The sequence below is a fragment of the Hippocampus comes genome, unplaced genomic scaffold (assembly GCF_001891065.2).
Source record: "Hippocampus comes isolate QL1 unplaced genomic scaffold, H_comes_QL1_v1.1 scaffold48, whole genome shotgun sequence".
Lineage (NCBI taxonomy): Eukaryota > Metazoa > Chordata > Actinopteri > Syngnathiformes > Syngnathidae > Hippocampus > Hippocampus comes.
The window spans coordinates 2,045,600-2,066,498 of NW_017808403.1; the positions used below are offsets into that span (position 1 = coordinate 2,045,600).

Sequence of the window (20,899 nt, forward strand, 5' to 3'; positions counted from 1 at the left end):
TGCTGCCAGGCTTGCACTGCCCTGAAAACCCATTTTGAACACAGAGATCGGAATTTTAACCCTTTTTTTTTTTTTTTTTTGTGCATCCGAATTCAGGGAGCAGGGAGATTTCGTCACAAACCTTTGCACTCAGCCACATTGCGAGAGTGCAGGTAGGCAGTGGATGTGCCCTCAGGGCAGGCTTTACATTCCAGCTGACCCTCCTGGTCCTGGTAGGAACCGAGCCAGCAGCTTTCGCATTCATGATACTCCAGAGAGAAATAAGTTCCCACCGGACATTGCACTGCAAACAGCATGCACAATCAGCGCGGGTGTGGACAGCAAATAACAGAGGAGGTTATTCCGACCCGCCTACCGCACATCCTTCCTTTGAGCACCGAGCCAGGTCTGCAGAAGAGCGAAGCCTTCCTGCTCTCCAGCGTCTTGGCATCCGCCATGATCATCTCCGAGGACACGTGGAAACTGGACAGCGGCTGCCTGGCCAGCGTCCGTTTTAGCCGGTTGGTCAGCAGCTCCAGGGTTCGCAGGAGCCTCCTCTGATTGGCCGCCTCGATGGAGTCGTTCCGCGACAGCGGGAGAGGGACGCTTGCTGGGAGAAAGTTTACAAGATCAGGCTGAAGAATGAATACGAAAGACTTCAATTCTACTTTGAAATTGAGTCAATTGACTTGCAGTCTTTCAAGAATTTATGTGGACAACTGTGAAAAATTCTATGCAACAAAGTCAGATGACCGCGATAAGTCAAGGAAATCTGTGGCTCCGTCACCTCAACTTAACGCTAAGTAAACACGGACACCACGTGAACACTGAATTGAATAGTGACACTCTCTCAGGGGGATAAAAAAGTGAAAATTGCCACTCTCGAAGTTTCTACCCGTGATGTTGAAAAAGATCTGGATCTTCTGGTCCCGGGTGGGGCCCCGGATCTTTCTGTGCCTCTTGCTGCGATGGCGACTTTGCGGTTTCCCGGCGGGCTGGCGGGCGCCTGTGGCAAAGCCGGACTCCGAGTAGGCGTAGTCCTGCGCTCCCTGAGGTCCCCAACCGCCTGGCACTGAGGCGCCGCAGACATGAAGAAGGATGAAGCCAGCGCCCACCTCAAAAGCTCGCTGCAAACGTCGGTCCGATAAGTATTTGGGCAACGTACCGATGGCGAATCCATTCTCATAGTCGTAGTTGTACTCCAGACAGTTGCCTTGTGGCATCACCTCCAGTTTGCAGGTGACATCGTCACCGCTACAAATGTGTGGGAGCTACGAAGGCAAGGAAGCGTGTAAAAAGTCCATTTTAGACACAGTACAAAGTAAACGTAGCTGCTTCTCACCATGCGTCTCAGATGAGATTTCAACTCCCCTGTGAATGACTTGACCAAGTCCATGTCGTCGCAGCGCGAGGCTTTAAACAGCATCTCGAATGGCTTCAGCCCGTTGTTAGCCACTCGGTTTACTGGCGGCAGAAACAAACAAACAAAAACTTTCGACGGGGAGTTCGCTTTCGGGCAATCGAAGCGTCTCGTGTTGCACGAACCCGAGCAGTCGGGTCTGTCCGGGGAGTAGGGTGGCTCCCACAGCCCATTGTGGGCGCAGAAGTAGCTGTGCACTGCGTCCTGAGTGAAACTGTAGCCCTGCTTACACTGCAGCGTACAGTTGACGCCTTTCTCTTCGTCCAGGCAGATGAACTCTCCGTTCATCGGGACGTACGGTTGCTCACAAGTCGTGCCTGGACAAAAAAACATCAATAAATGGTATTGCAACACACAGGCACGGGACGCTGTGATTGTGGCGTATGTCGTCGTCGTTTACCTCGCACTGTGATGGTGAGGTTGCAAGTGCGGCCGTTTCCTGCCGCGTCAGTGGCAGTGTACTGGACCAGACTTTCTCCGACGGGGAAGAGCGAACCTGGAGAATGGCTCCTGGTCACCGACAGACGACTGCCTTCAAAACAAACAAACACACAGAGTCAAACAATCAGATTTCAACACGATCAGGTCAGGTGTTATCCTGCAGGGGGCAGTCTGAGGTTACTTTTTGGGGCAAAATGCATTCAAGAAGCATTGAAGCTAACTTGTCTCATACATTGCATAGATGGATGAATAAAGTTGCATTCTGAAGCGAAAAGTTTGGAATCTGGGAATGGCAATACGTGTGAGCCTCTCACTCAATTTGGGTAGGCGCATGTGCGGGCATAATTGGGGGCAGGTGCTTCAGCGTAACATGCCCACTGGAAACAGTTGAACTTTATTTGGCTGGTATGTGATGAATGCCATTGATCGAGTTTGAGTGTGATTGGTTAATTCTGAATGTAGCTGCTTCTCAAATTACAAGAGGGTGTGCGCACTTGTGCAACCACTGCCACTAGCTGTATGTCTTGCGTCTTCAAGCTTCTGGAAATTTTATTCTCACATACTATAGGATTAGTCTGCACTCTCACTCTCTCTCACTCACTCACTCTCTCCACTCTCTCTCTCTCTCTCTCTCTCTCTCTCTCTCTCTCTCTCTCTCTCTCTCTCTCTCTCATTCCCCCTATTAAGTCACTATTAAAAAGCTCTCATTCATGCAATTGAAATTATTTTTGCTCATACACAAACTTAAAATACTCTCACACACTACTGAAAGGCTCTCATACACCACAAGAAAGTCTCACACATGAATGAAATGCTCTCACATCAATATTGTTTTTGTTTCTTTTTTTTTTTTTTTTTTTTGCTTGTACAGTACAGGACTGAAAACTCTCACACACACAACCAAAATTAGTTTTGCCTCTACACACAATTGAAATGTGCGTGATCGTTCCCGTCCGTTCCTCGTGGAAAGGCTGACCTTTTTTTGGTTACGTATGTCAGAAAAAAAAAACAAGGGGTGGAAAAACCTGAATGCCGATTCATCCGGCCCATTAGAGCACTTTGTGTCGGGAGCAGCTGGGCTGACACACGTCTGGGGTCTCCCTTTCCAGCCGAAATAAATATAAAACGTATCGTATGTGTGCGTGTCTGGCGACTGGCAGCTATATTTAGATCTGGCATCAGGGTGTGGGCCTGGAAAAACAAAACTCTGACGTCGAAAACGGAGCTGGCCTGACGCCGTGCGGCCTCCGTGGGAAGCCCGTGCAGCCTGTTATTACAAGGGGGGGTCAGGGGGGCAGACAGGTGGTCGCCGAGGGCCTTGTTGAGACGCCGAGTGAAAGTGTCTGTCGCGTACTGTGGTGGAAAGTGACAAAGTACTAAGATTGGATTACTGTACTCGATTTTAGGTATCTACCTGAAAAGTTCTTTTTACTTTTTTCCTGCCACATTTGAAAATAGCAGAAATGGCCAAATGACTCACACTGTACTCTATACAAAATAAGAGTACAGACACTTCATCTAAATCAATTTTGGTAAACAGGGGGGGGGGGAATCAGGAGTAATTTTGCCACCTTTGTCACATGGGGAGCGAGATGATAAATGACACGGCCCCGAAATGCCATTTGTTATCTTTCACCGCGACACAAGGCAGTTGGACAGATGTCGAGCAGCAGGATGCGGACAGGAAGCCGACGTTGCAAATGACCGCAGCGGATGAACATTGCAGATGTGTGTGTGACCTCCTCCGGTGGGTGGGGGGCATTTTTTTGAGAAATGGTGGGATGATTTACAGCAGGGGTCACCAACCTTTTTGAGAGTGAAAGCTACTTTATGTTTCCTGATTGTGTGAAGGGCTACCAAATTGATACACGTCTGAAATAACACTTGTACAAATTACATTTATTAATATTAGAATATTAGATAGATAGATAGATAGATAGATAGATAGATAGATAGATAGATAGATAGATAGATAGATAGATAGATAGATAGATAGATAGATAGATAGATAGATAGATATTGAAGCTAGCTAGATCGATAGCTAAATAGGTAGCTATAGAATCTATAATACTGCCCGTGTTTGCATTTTTAAATCATAATTTCTACTAGCAAATCACAATCCTAGCACTGGCGGGCTACCGGTATGGTCGTCACAGGCTACCTGGTGCCCGCGGGCACCACGTTGGTGACCCCTGATTTAGAGCAAGGTGCAGTAAAAAGACTTTGTTGACTTTGTGATTTACTTAAAACAATTTATCAATAATGTATTGAGATTAGTGAAAAAAAAACACTAATAAAGAAATACTCCCAATTAGGGCCCGATTGAATAATTGTCCAATTTAACTTGCTGATATTAGCTCTTTTAAAACCTGTGAAAATAGGCGTGTAATTTTTTTTTTTATATCGGCTGATATTTATTTTTATTTTCCAATTTTTGGCCAATTTTTTATGATGATTGTTTCCCTCTTTTTTTTTTTTTTTTAAACATGAATGCAGAACAACATAAGGCAAAGATAATGGAATTCAAACATCTCTCCCCATCCCCCTTCCCAAAATATAAATAAATAAATAAAAAATGACAATTGTTGCCGCTTTGGCTTGCTGTTTACAACACTATACACATGTACGTGTATACTGTACATGTGTGAAAAATCAAGGGAACGAGCGCAATTTCTCGTATCTGTTTTTGGCATTGGAATGACAAATTCACTTCAACATTATTTGTCTCTCTTCGAGACAATGACAATCCATCTTCCGTGCAGTCTCCCGAAAAAACGCACACACAAACCGGGCCCCTTTTTTTCCAGTCGCCGGATGGAAATGTGGAAAAGGTCTTGTTTATCCATCATGAGGGGTGCTCAGGAGAAGAAACCAGCGGAGGGCGGTCGCCAGACATACCTGAGTTATCGGAAAACTGCGGCTCCTCCCAAACCACCGCCATCTCCGCGTCCGTGGCCTGGACCGTGGGCGGGGACCTGCACTTGTCAATCACCGGGGGCTCCGTATCTAGACAGGATGGTGGCACGTGAAACGAAAAAAATGTCAACAAATCCAAAGGTGACGGCGGCTTACACCACATGTTTCCCATGAAAAAACACTCAGCCCCACCTCCCGTGGTAACATATGGAAATGTTCATTGGGCTTTTTTCCGCCTGCCTACTGGGATTACAGACAAAAACTCAAACTTGATTGTTTGGGGTTTTTTTGCACCTGCTGAGATGAATGAGCTGCTTGAGTGACAAAGATCGGAGGACGTTTCCTGTAAATGTAAGCCTATAATTAGACTTCCTAGGCTCACTGGACTGCCAGAATGAACTCCGCAAATATCGAAACGGCGCTGAGTAATTGGAGAAAAAAAAAAAAAGCTTTCTAACTGCCTACAGATAGCACAAAATGACAGAAAAGCACATTTGTTTGTCTCCGTGAAACTTCTCAACTCATTTTAACATAGTCGCTTGATACCAAGATGCCACAAATTGGTCGCAAAGCAAAATATTTGTCAAAATGAAACTCCTTCACTCACTTTGATAGTTCCTTGACACCAAGATTGCGGCATTGCTCTATTGTTGCCCAAGTAAAACACAAGACGGCGGTAAGCACGACCCTAGTCGAACTCAAGCGCCTCAATTTAGTTCAATGTAGTTCTTTGACGCCAAGATTTTGGCAATCCACTATTTATGTCCAAAGGAAAGTCCTCAACTCACCTCGACATAAGAGCTAGTTCCTTGACTCCAAAACACCAAAGATGGCAGCAATGGACTATTTCTTTGTCTAAATGAAACTTGTCAGCTCACTCCACATAATTATTTGACTCCAAAATGCAGCAAGATGGCGGCAAAGCACTGCTTTTGTCAAAATGAAACTCCTCAAATTACTTCAATATAGTTCAGAGTCAAGATGCAGCACGGTGCCGGCAAAGCACTACTTTTGTCAAAATGGAACTCCTCAACTCGCTTCAACATAGTTCCTTGAACCCGAGGCGCCAATGTCAAACTCTCGTTGCTTTGACTTGAGCACAAACTCAGCACAAACATTTTAAAATGTTAGATGTGTGTCTGGGCTCCAGAAAGGTTGCGAAACACGGTTACCAATGACAGTGACTGTGAAAGAACAGTTGGCCTTGTTGCCGGAGCGGTCGGCCGCGATGTAGGTGATGGTCTCCGTTCCGATGGGGAGCAGTTGTGGCGGTGTGTACACCGGTTTCACCTGCACCGCCACCTAGAGGAAGAGTAACATACTTGAAGAGAAAAAAAACTCCCGACAAAGAAGCCTTCTCACATCCCACAATGTTTCTGCAGAGCATCGAACCTCCTCTTTGGAGTTGTCGAGGACGACCGGAGCGTTCCAGACCACGTGAGCGGTGCTGCGTCTGTCATCCGTCGTGGCGACGATACTCTCCGGACACTCGACCCACGGCGGTTCGACATCTGAACGACCGCAGGAAAAAAAAAAAAAGTCTCACGGCTTGAATACGGCCGGGCCAATCACAGAGACGCCGCACACGCAATGGAATAAATACCTTTGCACACCGCCCGATGGACATTGGCGGTCCAGTTGCCCGAGCCGAGACACACCGCCTTTCTGTTTCCATGGAGATTATATCCTTGGCGACAGGTGAGCATGCAGGCGGAGCCCGGGGATGCCAGCCTTTTCGTGCAGGCGGGGGGCGACACCAAGATGTTGTTCAGGGGCCCAATCGGGGGACATCGCGCCTCTGGGAGCGAAAGGGCCAGGTAGTGAGATGCAGCCGACACGCAAACACGGGGTGACGCTCAAGTTGGAACAAAATTTTGGAGGAACTTTGAGCCTGAAAATATCACCAACCAAAATCACACTGAAACTTTTTTCAACATGTGTTTTTTACATTTGACATAAAAATGGGGAATTCTTTTTCCTAAAAAAAAAAAAAAAGAGAGTACAGCATTGCCCGCTAAATCACAGACCGTTTGCAGATTTGTAAGCTTTTTTTTTTCATAAGTATGGATAAAAACCAAGACCTGCCGTGAAAAAATCATCTAGAGGTACCCAAACTCCTCAACTCACTTCAATATAATTCAGTGATATGTGAAACCAGCAAGGTTGGTGGCAAAGCACTATTTTAGTCTAAATGAAACCCCTCAACTCACTTTGCCATAATTCCTTGAAGCAAAATGCCCAAAAATATGGGGCGAAGCACTATTTTTATCACAATGAAACTCCCCAATGAGTAAATGATTTTATAAAACATGATAACATCATTTAGGTTTTACACGAGTAATAGAGGCACTCACAACATGTTTTGGGGGACATCCAAGTGAAAGATTTCCTTCTTAAATATTCAAGGAAGGCAACCCAAGCGTTGTGTTCAACAAGGCGGTTTTCAGGAGAGAACTGGAAGCTTTTTCTTTCCTTTCTGGGATGCAAGCCTGCCCCTCGAAGTCATCTGCTACGAGCCATGAACGGCGGCTTCTCGGGGAGGTTGAGGCCATCGTCTTACTGCGCCGTGCAAACAAAACGGCTCGGAGCCCGGCTTGGGGATTTACGACGGAATCGCCGAGACAGACAAACAAACAAGCCGGCACTCAGACGTGTTCGGGGGAAGCGCGGTCAGGAAGCGGACCAGCCGGCTTATATGAAAAAGCCCGCTTAGTATCCACTTTCATTCTGCTCGCTATTTTGCAACTACTAAGCGTGTTTGGCTCTGCCTACATTTTCATTTGATGATGTGAAATTGGGAATGAAGGATCATGTTTACATATGTCTTATTAGCCATTTGGGTTGACCGATCATGGGTTTAGTAGCAGAAATAGTGAAATAGTTTCTGCATGTGGGTAATTTACAGCATAAATCACAAAAATTGTTTTTGTAGTTTTTCCTTTAAATAGCAATCCTGCTAACGAACACATTTCTGAGCGATCAATTTGAGCTTATCGCTCGGAAATTGGTTGATTGTTTTTGGGGGTAATTCCGCTATCTGAATCAACTGGGGGTAATTCCGCTATCTGAATCAACAGCAAATCCATCCATCCATTTTCCAATCCGCTTATCCTCACAAGGGTCGCGGGGGGTGCTAGAGCCTATCCCAGCCGTCTTCAGGCAGTAGGCGAGGGAGACCCTGAACCGGTTGCCAGCCAATCGCAGGGCACACAGAGATGAACAACCATCCACGCTCACACTCACACTCACACTAAGGGACAATTTCGAATGTTCAATCAGCCTGCCATGCATGTTTTTGGAATGTGGGAGGAAACCGGAGTACCCGGAGAAAACCCACGCAGGCACAGGGAGAACATGCAAACTCCACACAGGAAGGCCGGAGCTGGAATCGAACCCGGTAAATCAGCACTGTGAGGTCAACGCGCAAACCACTTGTACAACGGGCCACCTCAACAGCAAATGTCACCGAAAATATCAAATGAATGAACAAACCAAAATTCCCAGTCTAACACTACCGTCTTTTACCCAACTCCAGAAAACATCGCAGAAATTGGTTTCATTTTCGCACAATCCCGTCATCTGAATCTCGCAAATGTCGCAGAATTTCTTTTTGCTGTTTTTGCGTCACACAGCTCAAATTGGTTCCTTTGAACAGCAATCCGACGAGCTAACAAAGCAAACTAAAATGGCGTCCCGAAAACAGCGCTGAAATTGGGTTTGTAGTTTTGGCAAAATCCTGCTTCAGTTGTTTACTTTTAAAAAGGAATCGTGCTAGCTAGCTAGCGAACATATGTTTGTGTAATGTCATTGCTATTTCCTTTTGTTTTTTAAACAATATAATGCATGGTGACTTGTTGACCGGAGGGAGAAGGCTTACCCACACACCGAGGTAGGGGTCCACTCCACTGGGAATTGGCCAGGCAGGTGATCCTGGGATCCCCTTCCACTCGGTGACCTCGGTTGCAGTCCACCTGGCACTCCGCCCTGAGGGAGGCGCCACCGTTGCTACACTTGAGCGTGCCGTGCAGGGGCTTGGCGAGGGGCGGGCAGGAGCGTGCTGCACACAGATTTCAACGACAATACAATTAACATGCAACACAAATATAACCCAATTGCGCACACATTGCAAAACTCTTGTTGGTGGGGTTTTGTATCCCAGCAGGCGGATGTTGTGTGTAATTCTGTGGGTCCTCCGTTACTTGATGATATCATAAAAAGATGGAGTGTGTCCAATATAGAGCAATTGGTCCAGAAAAAAAAACGAGGCTGCAATCTGTTTAATGCCACTCCCCGTTGAAGTTTACTGTCACACTTAACATGAAACAAAGAGGAAAGCAACAGCATAGCTGCACCTTAGTAAAGTCTGCTTAGCTTAATGCTAACGGTCACTTATAGTAATAGAGGAAGAAGAAGAGGTTAATCCTTCTTCCGTTGTGTCTACGTGACTGCACAGTATTATACTGTCCCTGGTGGCGAAAGTGGCTACACCAGAAGGAGAGGTACAATGAATTTGATTGCGGCATGAAATCACAATGCACAAACTGTTTAATTCTTTACATTCAATGCATGTTTTTATTACTTTATGTTTTTATAAAGTACAAGTGCTCTTTTTTTTAAGAAGGGGTGGGGGGGGGTTTGAACTGATTAATGGCATTTCTATAAATTTCAATGGGGAAAGATGAGCAATACTTTTTTCAGGGTAACTCTTGTCCATGGGTGTGAATGCGAATGGTTGTTTGTATGGGCCCTGTGATTGGCCACCTCATAGCGGGTTGACAAAATGGATGAATCGTGTTGCGACTGAGGGATGAAGACGACTTTTTTGCGCGTTCTGTTCCACAGATGTTCCGGGGGAAGAAGACATAGGCCGGGTCCAATTAAAGAGGGGGCTCAGGAAGGAGGAAGCACACAGCAACAGGAAGGAATGTTATAGGGGTGGGGAAGCTAGTACAGATGCGCGTCAGGGAGTTCAAGAAATCAGCCAGGCAAAGCAAAGGCGCTGTTTCCGATTCCAGTTGTAAATCCGAAATACGGGAAATAAACTTTTTTTTAATAAAAGTGATGCTATTCATGTGCAATGTTTAATTGTTGGATGTTTTATTGCTAAAAAACATGAGGTGGCGTCCCACATATGTTCGCAAGGGCCAAAAATACATTTTGAAAAATTGTCAACAGCCCCGCGACCCTTGTGAGGATAAAGCAGATCAGAAAACGCAGGGATGGATAGATGTCACCGGGTACTCTAATCCTGAGTGTATTTCGACTTCTTACTGAAGCAGTTCATTCAATATGGGATCGTGTGACACGCTTAAGTATCAAATCGAGTTGACACTCACGTCGACAGGAAGCGGGCGAGCCTGACCAGGTGCCGTCCGCCTGGCACAGTCGGATGCCCGTACCATGGAGGTCGAATCCCGGCTGGCATTTGACGCCGCAGGCCGCGTCGTAGTGGTTGTTGCATACATTCTGGATGAAGAAGCCGTTTTGCGGGGGGGACAGTGAAGGGCAGTGAACCACTGGGGTGAACAAACCAAAAAGAAGAAATGCGGTGATTGAAGGCGAAAATGTCCAACTGTCGAATGCAAGACTTGGGCAAATTTGGATTGGTTTGAGAAACGTGGATGCAGGAGGTAAATATATCAGCATTCATTTTTAAACTTGGAAACAAGGAAAATGTGAAAAACTATCAAATGTGGGAATTTAGGGGAAGGTGAAAACTCAACAGTTTGCAATTGGAATGGTTTGAATCACTCTCAAAATGGGGAAGGAGCAGGTAAATTGTTTTCAATTTCTGCATGATTTATTTTTTAGAACGTAAAAATAATCAGGGATTGTTCGGGAAAATCGGTAAAATTGAAAAATTTTTTTTTTTTTTTTTTTTGTGCAAAATGCGGAATTTTGGTAAAAGTGTGAATTTGGGGAAGGTACTAAATTAACCCAACTCAAAACATTTGAGCGGTTGAATCAGTCGATGACTTTTTTGATTTTTTTTTTTTTCCCCGAGCCATGTGGAGCGACTCATGTCGAAATTTTTTTTTTTTTTTTTTTTTTTTACACAAACGTGCCACTGATCCTTGCAATCACCCTGGCAGCTCAAGTCCACTCGCTGGTAGCCCGGTTTGCAGATGCAGTCGCTTAGTGAGGTGCTGCCGGGCCGGGAGGTGTGTTGTTGGTCCGGGCATGGCAGGCAGGTGCTGGAACCGCCTGGTGTTCCCTCCGGTTTGTAGGTCCCGGGTGGGCATGCTTTAAAAAAAAAAAAAAAAAATGCCAAAAAGATCCCAGATAAGCACCAAACGAGACACAAGAAAGCAGCTCATGACATTCAGAAAGGTTTCAAATGCATCTGTCCAGTCGGTTTCTAGAGACGTTGAGACAGATCTACTATCCACTAGTCTGCAATGCCATCAAATCACTTTGGGGATCACACTAGATTAAAAACAGGATGCTGAGGCGCCCCATTTTCTTGGGACTATTTCATATTGTCAGTCATAAACTTTGCGCGTCCACACCCACGCACATATTTATACATGATCACGAGATGGAAAAATATGCAAGGGGGAAGAAAAAAAAACTCTCCACAGGGGATATTAGACGGGATTTGTAGGCCTTAAGCAATGAGACACATTATGTGTTTTCCTTCCGAGCCGTTTACAACTCGCAGTAGTGCTGATGTCAAGCATGAAGAATAGACGCAACACGACCGTTTGATGACAACTCATGCAGTGGCGGTCAAGTCACAATGCCGCACAAAAAAGTCATGCTGAAAACTGAACAGGAAGTCCACCATTTTGGTTTGAAGCAGTGACTTGGGGATTATATTCTCATGTAAAAAGAGGCCTGGAAATTTTGAAAAAAACTCGTCCCTGATGCCGGTTTGACCAAACAACTAATTTCGTGGACATTTCTGTCATAAGATGACACTTGGAAAGTTCTCAAGGACCCATGCTTGAAATCAAACAGGAAGAGTAGACCTGGAAAGCTCAAAAAAACAATAAAACCCTTGTCACCAGTTTCACACAATGACATGAAATTGGTTGAATATGTCTGTCATAACACGACGCATGAAAAGGTCTCAGGACCCTTGTGTGACATTTAACAAGAAATCAGCCATTTTGGTTTGAAGCAGGCATTTTGGGGCCAAATTCCATGACAAGAGCAGTCTGGAAATTCAGTCGACATGTCTGTCCTAATATGCCGCACAAAAGAGTCGCATGGAACCAAGCCTGAAATTGAACAGGATGTCTGCTATTTTGGTTTGAAGCACCCATTTGGGGCCAAAATCCCGAAAGGTTGCATGTTTTGGCTTACCGTGCACACAACAGATGGACGCACACAAACACACACACACACACACACACACACACACACACACACACACACACACACAAACAGACACACAAATTCACGCACAGTTCCGCAAGCGCAGACTCTCTGGCCTGTTCAAGCAGGCATCAGGCCAAGATGGGCGGGATGAGCAGGAAGTGATGAACGACAAAAGAATGAATTTCCTTTTGAAATGTATCAGCACGCCACAGGCCACATAATGAATCTGCAGCCATTGTGTTTGGACGTCGCGGCGCTCGGAATTACACAGCAGCCAGACGTCGAGGCCTTTATTTAGAGAGGAAGTAGGGCGTCAACGGGCAGATGAGCAGAAAGCAGAAAGACTTTCTGCTTTGATTGGCTCACAGTCTTTCATTCAACAATTAAAAAGCAAAAAAGCGATGCTTTATTAAATTCAAGTCATAGAGGGTCAACAACAAAGTAAACCAAAGCCAAACTCCAGTCGTGCTAGTTGCCGTAGAGCAGAGAGAATATACGCATGTGACGTGAGTTTTATCAGTTGTTTGACAGTTTCAAAAGTCGGGGAAGTTAATTTCGCTTAGCCCATCTATGGAGATTCCCACTGCATGTTAGCATGAAGCTAAGAGACTTAAGTTAGCAAACAAACAAGCGGAAATGGCAAAAAAAGCAACACAGAATACTGCGAGTGCTAACAAGCAAAATCTTCAATCTCGAAGTCGTAGGGGTTGAAGCCGTTAAAAACAAACTTGACGGTAAGTACGAGGCCCTCAGGGAAAAGCAGCCGCATCTTCCCAAACTAACCTAGACTAGATTTCACGGCTGGAGTGGGGTAATTATTCTCTGAGGCAGAACTGGGAAGTGGAGGAAAAAAAGGAAAACGCAAACAAAGTGCAGGCCAGCTCATAAGCGAGGAGCCAACGTTACAATCACACGAGAACGTTTCGATTAGACCGGCCTAAAAAAAGACTGGGCCGAAGACGAAAGGTTTATCCAGAGGCGCCGCAGTGACCAACATAGAGAGGGCGGTTTCAACTCGGAGGGTCATATTCGTAGGTCCCGGTGTACATTCGCAGGCCGGCTGCCACAAAATCCACAAACACATGCTAGAAAACGCACGGCCATCCACACGGTGCAATTACAAACGCGGCTTCCCACCTCTTATCTTCGACACAAATTATCTAATTGCAAGGCAGCAAATCTCACAATTTGATGTTACCAACAGAAATACGTCTGCACATCTGGTCCAAGTCGACATCTGGTTTATTTTATTCTGCAACCAAAGCCGGCCGATTCCAGATGGGGGAAATCGAAATTCTGCCATGTCACCGCTGGAGTGTCGACGGCTAATCTGAGTTTCCCCACAAAGTAGGCCAAAGGACGGAACGGATCAAACGTCACGAGTTTGGTTTTCTGCGGGTTGTTTCGGTGCCCTGACATGTTTGTTGGTCATAAGAACAACAAGTGTGGACATACAGATACAAGCAGTGAATCCCACATTATTGCAGGGGATATGTTCCAGACTCTCCTGCAGTATGTGAGGAAAATGAATTTAAGAAAAGCAGACATTCTGGGGCCTGAAAAAGGAGCCTGCAAAGTGGGGAGGAAAAAAAAAAACACAAATCGCCACGAAATTCAGTCGACAAATCTGTCATCAAAGGACGCATGAAAACGTTTCAAGTACCAATGAATGAAAATGAATGGGAAGTCGGCCATTTTGGTTTGAAGCGGGTATTTTGGAGACAAAATTCCATGAAAAAAAGGGCCTGCAATGTTATGGGGGGGACAATGAGCCCCAGGCACCACTTTCACCAATCTACACAAAATTTGGTGGACATGTCTGTCATATGACACACGAAAAAATCTGACAGACTCTTGCCTAAAACTGAACAGAAAGCCAGCCATTTTGGCTTGAAGCATGCTTTTCTTTGGCCGGGGTCAATGAAAAAAGGGATCTGGAAAGTTTACAAAAAGCCCCTGACGCCAGTTTCATCAGTCACCATAACATTTTGCGTACATGTCAATCACGCCCAGCTGCAGAACAGAACTATGAATGAAAGCGAAGAAGGAGTCGGCCATTTTGTGGTGAAGCGGCCATGCCGGGGCCAAATTCCATGAAAAAGCAGGGTGTCAACACCAGTGTGTCACCAGTGTCATCGATCGTCACGGAATTTGGTGGACATGCCTATCATAAGATGACGTCTTAAAAAGTCTCAAGGACCCATCAACGAAATTGAACAGGAAGTCAGCCTTTTGGGTGTCCAAGCAGTAATTGTGGGCAAATTCCAGGGCTCATCCTTTGCCAAAGTTTTGATCCATCTCATCCTCTCTCTGGACTACCCTGGCATGGCTCAGTGGGCTCGCTTGTGGTCAAAGGCCCTCTCACGGCAGACATTTTATCGAGCCGGCTCCTAAATTCCAGAGTCTTGCGAGAGAGACGTTCCACTCATAAGTCAGACTTAACATGTGCATAAATAGACACTGGAAATGGACAATCAAAGTGTATAGTCTGGCCTGTGGAACACATTCACGCCAGAGTCTGACAGGGGGTAGGGAAGGTGGGGTGGGGTGGGGGTAGACTAAAATGGTGGTTTTATTTGGTGTTAACACAGCCTGTATATACATTTGCTCCAACTCGGCACACATCAATGAGTGTGATTTGACATGTTGGACCTCTTACCATTGCACGAAGCAAAGGATCCAATGAGAATGGCCATTTTGTACCCCCCCCCCACCCCACACACACACACACGAAGAGGCAATTTCAAGGAGGAAGTCAAGCGATCCCGAGCTCATCGCAAGAGCGACGATAGCTCTCGCAGCCTCCCAAGGACAAAGTGCACATCCCGCTCGCTTATTACAGACTACGGGAACGCTGCGCTTCGGCGGGGAGAGTGAGGCCAACCGCAAAACAACTGTACAAACACGGGCAGCTCTCCAGACTGGTGAGCTTGATTACAGGCAGCAGTGTGCTGGGAAACAAGTGACAAAAAGGCGCACGGTGCGCGTGGGCCGTGGTGTAAATAAACACTTGGAAAAAGCAAAAGCTCTGAGTGGTGACCAGACTGGACCTCTGGGTCCCACGTAAACCTTACATGATGGATCGGCTAATATTGGTGCGCAAAGGCCATCGGTACCGTTCATTAATTGATATATAAACGTACTTGTTTGTGGTGTTGTCCGGCATGTTTGTAGCCCTGACGCAGAAACAAGAAGAAACAGCAGCACGAGTCACTGAATCGCCAAACATGGAGGTGCTGTGTGTTTTCACCGCCGCACCAGATCTGCAAATAAGGCCGTCGCTTCGGCCCCAGAGAAACAAGAAGCTGGAAGGAGACGGGCACGCTGTCCAGATGGTTTACAGTTCCTGATGCTATGTGGGGGGATTTAAGGTTTACACAGGCGAGAGGTAACAGAGAGTCCTTACTGTTTATGAAAACAGGCCCACTCCTTAGGTGCAGAAGGCTGACTTATTACAGCATCCAACTGTAAATTACTGAAAACAGAAGGCCACTTTCATCCTTGTGCTGGCAGCAGTGAATTTGGGGATGTGGGGGCGGTGAAGGGGTGTGTGTGTGGGGGGATTCAGCCTTTCCAGAGCAAGACAGTTTGGAAATGTTCACTTTGAACCACCACGTGGGCACTGAATTGCATGTCCTTGGGGGAAACTGGTGGTGGGGGGGCTAATTGTGATCTTGCCAGGCCCCTTTTTCACAGAATTTGTCCCCTCGGTGGGTACTTCCCCGTTCAATTTCATCCATGGTTCCGTGAGACGTTTTTGTGCATGCTGTTATATGATAGACACACTCACCAAATTTTGCTCCGATCTGTGAGGGCTCCTATGGCCCTTTTTTCAGAGTCTTCTCCACAACAAAATGGCTGACTTCCTTTTCAATTTTAGGGATGGGTCCTTGAGACTTTTTTGTGTATGACAGACATGTCCAGCAACATTTTTCTTCTTCGGTGGAACTGGTGTCAGGGGCTGATTTTTTTTTTTTTTCAAACTTTCTCGGCCTCTTTTCCCCCAGCATTTGGCACCAAGATGGCTGCATTAACCTAAAATGGCTGACTTCCTGTTCTGTTTCAGGTACGGATCCTTCTGACTTTTTCGCGCATCTTGTTATGACAAACACGTCCACTGAAATTTGTGTTTTTAGCCCGAACTGGTATCAGGGGCTGCTGCAAGGCCCCTCTTCCTGGAGTTTGGCTCCAGAGTAACTGATTCACACCGAAAGGGCAGACACCTGCTTCATTTTCTGGTGTGCGACTTTCAGACTTTTTCCTGCGTCCTGTAACGACAGATATCCACCAAATGCGTCTCGATGGATGAAACCGGTACCGAAAACCCCCTGAGAGCTGTCCATGTGTGGAAAATCAAGCTCAACTTTCCAGGAGTTGCTACCGAGTGAGTTTAAGGACACCGCAGGAACACACAGTCCAGAGCTGCTGTCATTCCCCGCAGGCTCCACAAGAGGCCACAAACCCCGTTTGACTCTCGTTCCTCTGGACCACTTCCCCAGTCCTCTCCATCACAGATGTTGAAGGGGTGACAATGCCCCGTTTGTCACAGTCCGGCAACTGTGTCGAAACGAGGCCTCGCCTTTTGTCTTTGCTGGAATTCCACTGATGTTTTGTTTTTTTTTGGGGGGGGGGGTTGCTTTCTCTTGGCTTGGATGGGTCTATAAACAATGCTGCTCTACACAGTGGGGATTTGGATAGGGGTTCCAACCAAATTGTGCAGCCAATAATCATAATAAAAATAATAGCCCCACTGACAGCACTGATGTTTTTGGAAAAGGGGACCACCATCCCCCGCAAACCTCAGAGTCTAGACCAGTGGTTCTTAACCTTGTTGGAGGTAGCGAACCCAACCAGTTTATATGCACATTCATGGAACCCGTCATTAGTGAAACATAAAAATATGATTCAAGAAGTGTTTCTTCAGTTTTGAGTTGCTCAACTTGGCATGACAAATCATGCAGATAGGACGCTGAGTCCCATCACGTCCCGTGATGCATGTGAATCTATGTTGTACGTATCCGTCCAACCACTTTCTTTTGTTTGTTTTTGCTCGACATAGTTAGCATGTATTAAAACATTCTAAAAAAAAAATATCACACAATGTACTATCACGACAGTCACCCGTTGACGACTGAGCAAACTATATTTCCTCCAGCACTGATTGGACAAGTAATGTTATGTGATCATCTGCAGCGGGCGTGTCATAACTAATTGACATGTTGAGTTGGGTGTGTCTTAACCTCCATGGCAGAGGCTCCGTCTAACCCCTGAGACTGAAGCCAGGTTAAGAACCACTGGTTTAGACGGCTAACCCACCTGAAGCCACTCACATACATACCGGCACATACACACACGCGCACGTGCGCACTGCGGAGAAGGAGGCTTGACTCTGGCAGCAGCGTTTTGCTGCGCCTGTCTAAAAAGCTGACCAGTGACGCAGACAGAGTGGCCAGAACCCACACAGCAACTCGGCTTCATTCGGCCGGGCTCACTTGAGCTAAACGGCGGCTCCATCTCCACGACATCAAAAGTTGAAACTTAAAAGCCGGTCAAGTGTATTTGTGTGTGCCCAAGTACCTGGGGTTGGTTAACATTTTTTTTTTTTTTTTTAAGTGTAATTATAAATTTAAGGGGCAAAATTTAGAGGCGGTCTGAAGTCCTGGGCAGGTTTAATTTCCAATTTCATACACAAGCTAACTCAATGTGCTTTGCATAATTAAAAGTACACAATTTAAGAGCAAAAAGCAAACAAGTCAACTAAAAAACATTTAAAAGTAGTTTTAAAGTAAAAGTAGTAGTTTTAAAAGTAAAAAAAAAAAGTAGCATACTAAAATTACTAAAACAGTATCCAATGCACGAACACGGGCCTATAATTCATGGGTAATGACAGTATATGTATGGCATAAAGAGTATTTGTTGTGATAGATAGTACAAAATGGCAAAATGTGCGGCGGTGTTGTGAGAAAAGAAGTGAATGACGAAGGACAGAACCACTTTCAAGTGGAGCCAGGCTGTGAGTCAGTGCGTTTGATACTTTGTACACTCTATCTGTAAGTAATAATTATTTTGCCGCTTTCTCACTCTTGCTTTTTTTGGAGGAGGGGGGGGCGCACAAAATGTCCTGTTTTCTTTGCTTTTTGGTCAGAAACGGGCATTTTTGGTGAAACCAACCCACGTTCGACTGCTGATTACTACAGGACAGAAAAGCTCCAAGCAAGAAGCTTGTTTTCTGCTCAAGATGTCTCTTCCTTCGGTAGTTTGTGTGCCCGCATGAAATCTGCGTACGCTGAACCACCAACATCATGGGGTTTTATGTCGTGTGTGTGTATTTTTTGGTGACATTTTGATTTGGTGGAGTGCCCCGAGATTTTTCTCCTGAAAGATATATGACCTCCATTCAATAAGCGTTGAAAAACACTGGCTTTTAGAGTCTGACTGTATCAAAGCGAGCTCTTAAAGGCAACAGTAACTCAATCACTCACTCTGGAGCCAATGCATCTGTTAGTCATTGCGTCTGCAATCACACATACATGCACAGAGTTTGTTTCTCCCCAACGCAATGAACTTTTAAAGACAACGAGACCACCTGCCAGTGTGGACTTGCAGTGTGACCGACGACGCCACGGAAACACAAGATGGGGCTTAAAGAGGCGACGTAAATCAAGCGGGTTGAGGGAATCTGTCAGGACGCCGCGCACTTCATCATGGCCTTCCTTTGCTGGGTTGACGAGGCCAACGCGCAAACAAAGTTCATCAGTTTTATCACTTGTGACAGGGATGAGGTTGAGGCCCCTTCGGCAGACATTTTCCCAATGCGGTCTTTTGTGGCGTTTCAATTCACTTGTCACAATATGACTTTGATCCCTCATTAATTTTGGATTTTAACATGTGGAAGATGGTGACTTTTCATCTGGAGAAAATGCATCTTTACTCATTAAATCTGACATCCTTCTGGCAGACTTGGTTCTCTTGGTGAATTGTAACTTTATTTAATATATATATATATATATATATATATATATGTATATATACACACACACACACACACACACACACACACACACACAGTCAAACCTCGGTTTTAGAACATCTCTGTCCTCGACCAAATAGGATTACGACCGAAAATCGATTCTCGACCAAACTGAGTGGACTTGAATGCACCACTTGACTCCTCTCGCCTTCCTTACATGAGGAAGTGACGCTTCCTCGGGTAGATCAGGAAGTGACGCTTCCTCGTGTACTGTTCCATTGTGAGCAGACGTGTTCAATAAAGATTTTTTTTTTTTTAAAAAGAGCGTGGTTTTGGTTTTCGAACAAATTGGTTTTCGAACAGCCTGCTGGAACGGATTATGGTCGAAAGGGTGCTGGAGCCTGTCCCAGCTGTCTTTGGGCAGTAGGCGGGGGACACCCTGAGCTGGTTGCCAGCCAATCGCAGGGCACACAGAGACGAATAAACATCTGCGCTCACACCCACACCTAGGGAAAATTTAGAGTGTTCAATTAGCCTGCCATGCATGTTTTTGAAATGTCGGAGGAAACCGGAGTACCTGAAAAAAACCCACGCAGGACCGGGGGGAACATGCACAAAGGAAGGCCGGATCAAACCCACGACCTCGGCACTGTGAGGTCGACACACTAACCACTGGAACACCGGGCCGCCCATATACATATACATATACATATACATATACATATACATATACATATACACATACACACACACACAACAGGGCCAATTTCAGTGTAACCCACCCGTGCACTCGTGCTGCAGACCCTTGCCGTAGTATCCCTTTTCGCAGATGCAGTCATAGCGGCCGGTGTGCGTTCCGCACTTGCAGCTGGCCATCACGTCGCAGCAGTCGCGACCGGCCTCGCACAAGGATGAGCATCGCGACAGATCCTCCTGAATGTAGCTGCCCGTGGGGAGATCTTGGGAAATTTGAGGGGGAGGCATTAAAATCCATACAACATCAAGACATCTCGTTCCCACTCATGTGACAAGTGAGCAAGCATGTGACTGAAAGCCTCCAAGTGCACTTGGAGGCTTCCTTGCCGACTTCATGACAAACGTGCAAGAGACGCAGCGAGACTGGGGCTGCTTTCTGGGTTCCCACGGCCTCATCCGAGTCTGCCTCTGATCTTTTACGACTGCGTCTCCCCACTTCAGGCAGACAGCCTGCAAGTCGGTGCTCGGGATTTACAGTTTTTCCACATTGTGTTATTTCTCAGCCGTTTCCCCAAATGGATTAAATTCATTTTGTCTGCAAAATTCTACCCCCAAAAATGTGAAAAGTATTTTGGGTTTTGAAGATTTCTAATTTCATCGTTTATACTTGGGCAATGATGCCATTTGTCAGCCCATCGATGGCCTTTTGCATTATCTGTTAGCATTAAGCTAGCGCTAGTGAATTGCAAGAAGGAATGATGTCGTTTGTTTATTATATAAAGCGTGTAATTACTTTGATTTTGTGTTCCTGTACACACTTTGAATCGAGCACATTTCAAAGTGTCTTTTCGGAGAACGGCTTGTTATCTGCTAAACGTCCTGCCATGGGAATCCCCACTCCTTATTCATGACTGCTGGCATAACTTGAAAGCGCAACACACCTCAACCGTTTCCATCTGAATATGTTTTGACATTCTTCATCGGGCCTACATGTGTGAAGTCACCACCTTGAAAAAGTACATTTGTTATTTTATTGCTTACTTGACTTTCAAAGTAACGTAAGTTATTGTTTTTTAGATTTTGGTTAGACTACAAGTTACTTTAGTGGTTACGGCTCTGCTTAAAATTGACATGGGGTTTTGCCCAGACTGAAT

At 45.8% G+C, this 20,899-nt stretch overlaps 1 protein-coding gene across 5 annotated transcripts in view; it reads right to left on the minus strand.

Moving 5' to 3' along the window:
* svep1 (sushi, von Willebrand factor type A, EGF and pentraxin domain containing 1) overlaps nucleotides 1–20,899 on the minus strand; it is a 62,252-nt gene that overhangs the window by 28,859 nt on the left and 12,494 nt on the right. For 4 of the 5 annotated variants that reach the window (XR_002166668.1, XM_019858420.1, XM_019858421.1 and 1 more), the window contains exons 4-18: nucleotides 19,832–20,008; nucleotides 10,841–10,999; nucleotides 10,093–10,272; nucleotides 8,634–8,813; nucleotides 6,360–6,554; nucleotides 6,149–6,267; nucleotides 5,929–6,058; nucleotides 4,739–4,846; nucleotides 1,800–1,931; nucleotides 1,525–1,716; nucleotides 1,322–1,443; nucleotides 1,145–1,250; nucleotides 875–1,051; nucleotides 356–589; nucleotides 122–283 (exon numbers count right to left, since the gene is read on the minus strand). Coding sequence is in view for 4 of the 5 variants with exons in the window: in XM_019858420.1 (XP_019713979.1) it covers nucleotides 122–283; nucleotides 356–589; nucleotides 875–1,051; nucleotides 1,145–1,250; nucleotides 1,322–1,443; nucleotides 1,525–1,716; nucleotides 1,800–1,931; nucleotides 4,739–4,846; nucleotides 5,929–6,058; nucleotides 6,149–6,267; nucleotides 6,360–6,554; nucleotides 8,634–8,813; nucleotides 10,093–10,272; nucleotides 10,841–10,999; nucleotides 19,832–20,008 (2,373 nt within the window). In the remaining variant the exon portion in view is untranslated. Of the gene's footprint in view, nucleotides 1–121; nucleotides 284–355; nucleotides 590–874; nucleotides 1,052–1,144; nucleotides 1,251–1,321; nucleotides 1,444–1,524; nucleotides 1,717–1,799; nucleotides 1,932–4,738; nucleotides 4,847–5,928; nucleotides 6,059–6,148; nucleotides 6,268–6,359; nucleotides 6,555–8,633; nucleotides 8,814–10,092; nucleotides 10,273–10,840; nucleotides 11,000–19,831; nucleotides 20,009–20,899 lie in introns of those variants that run through there. The other variant, XM_019858422.1, reaches the window with a different exon arrangement.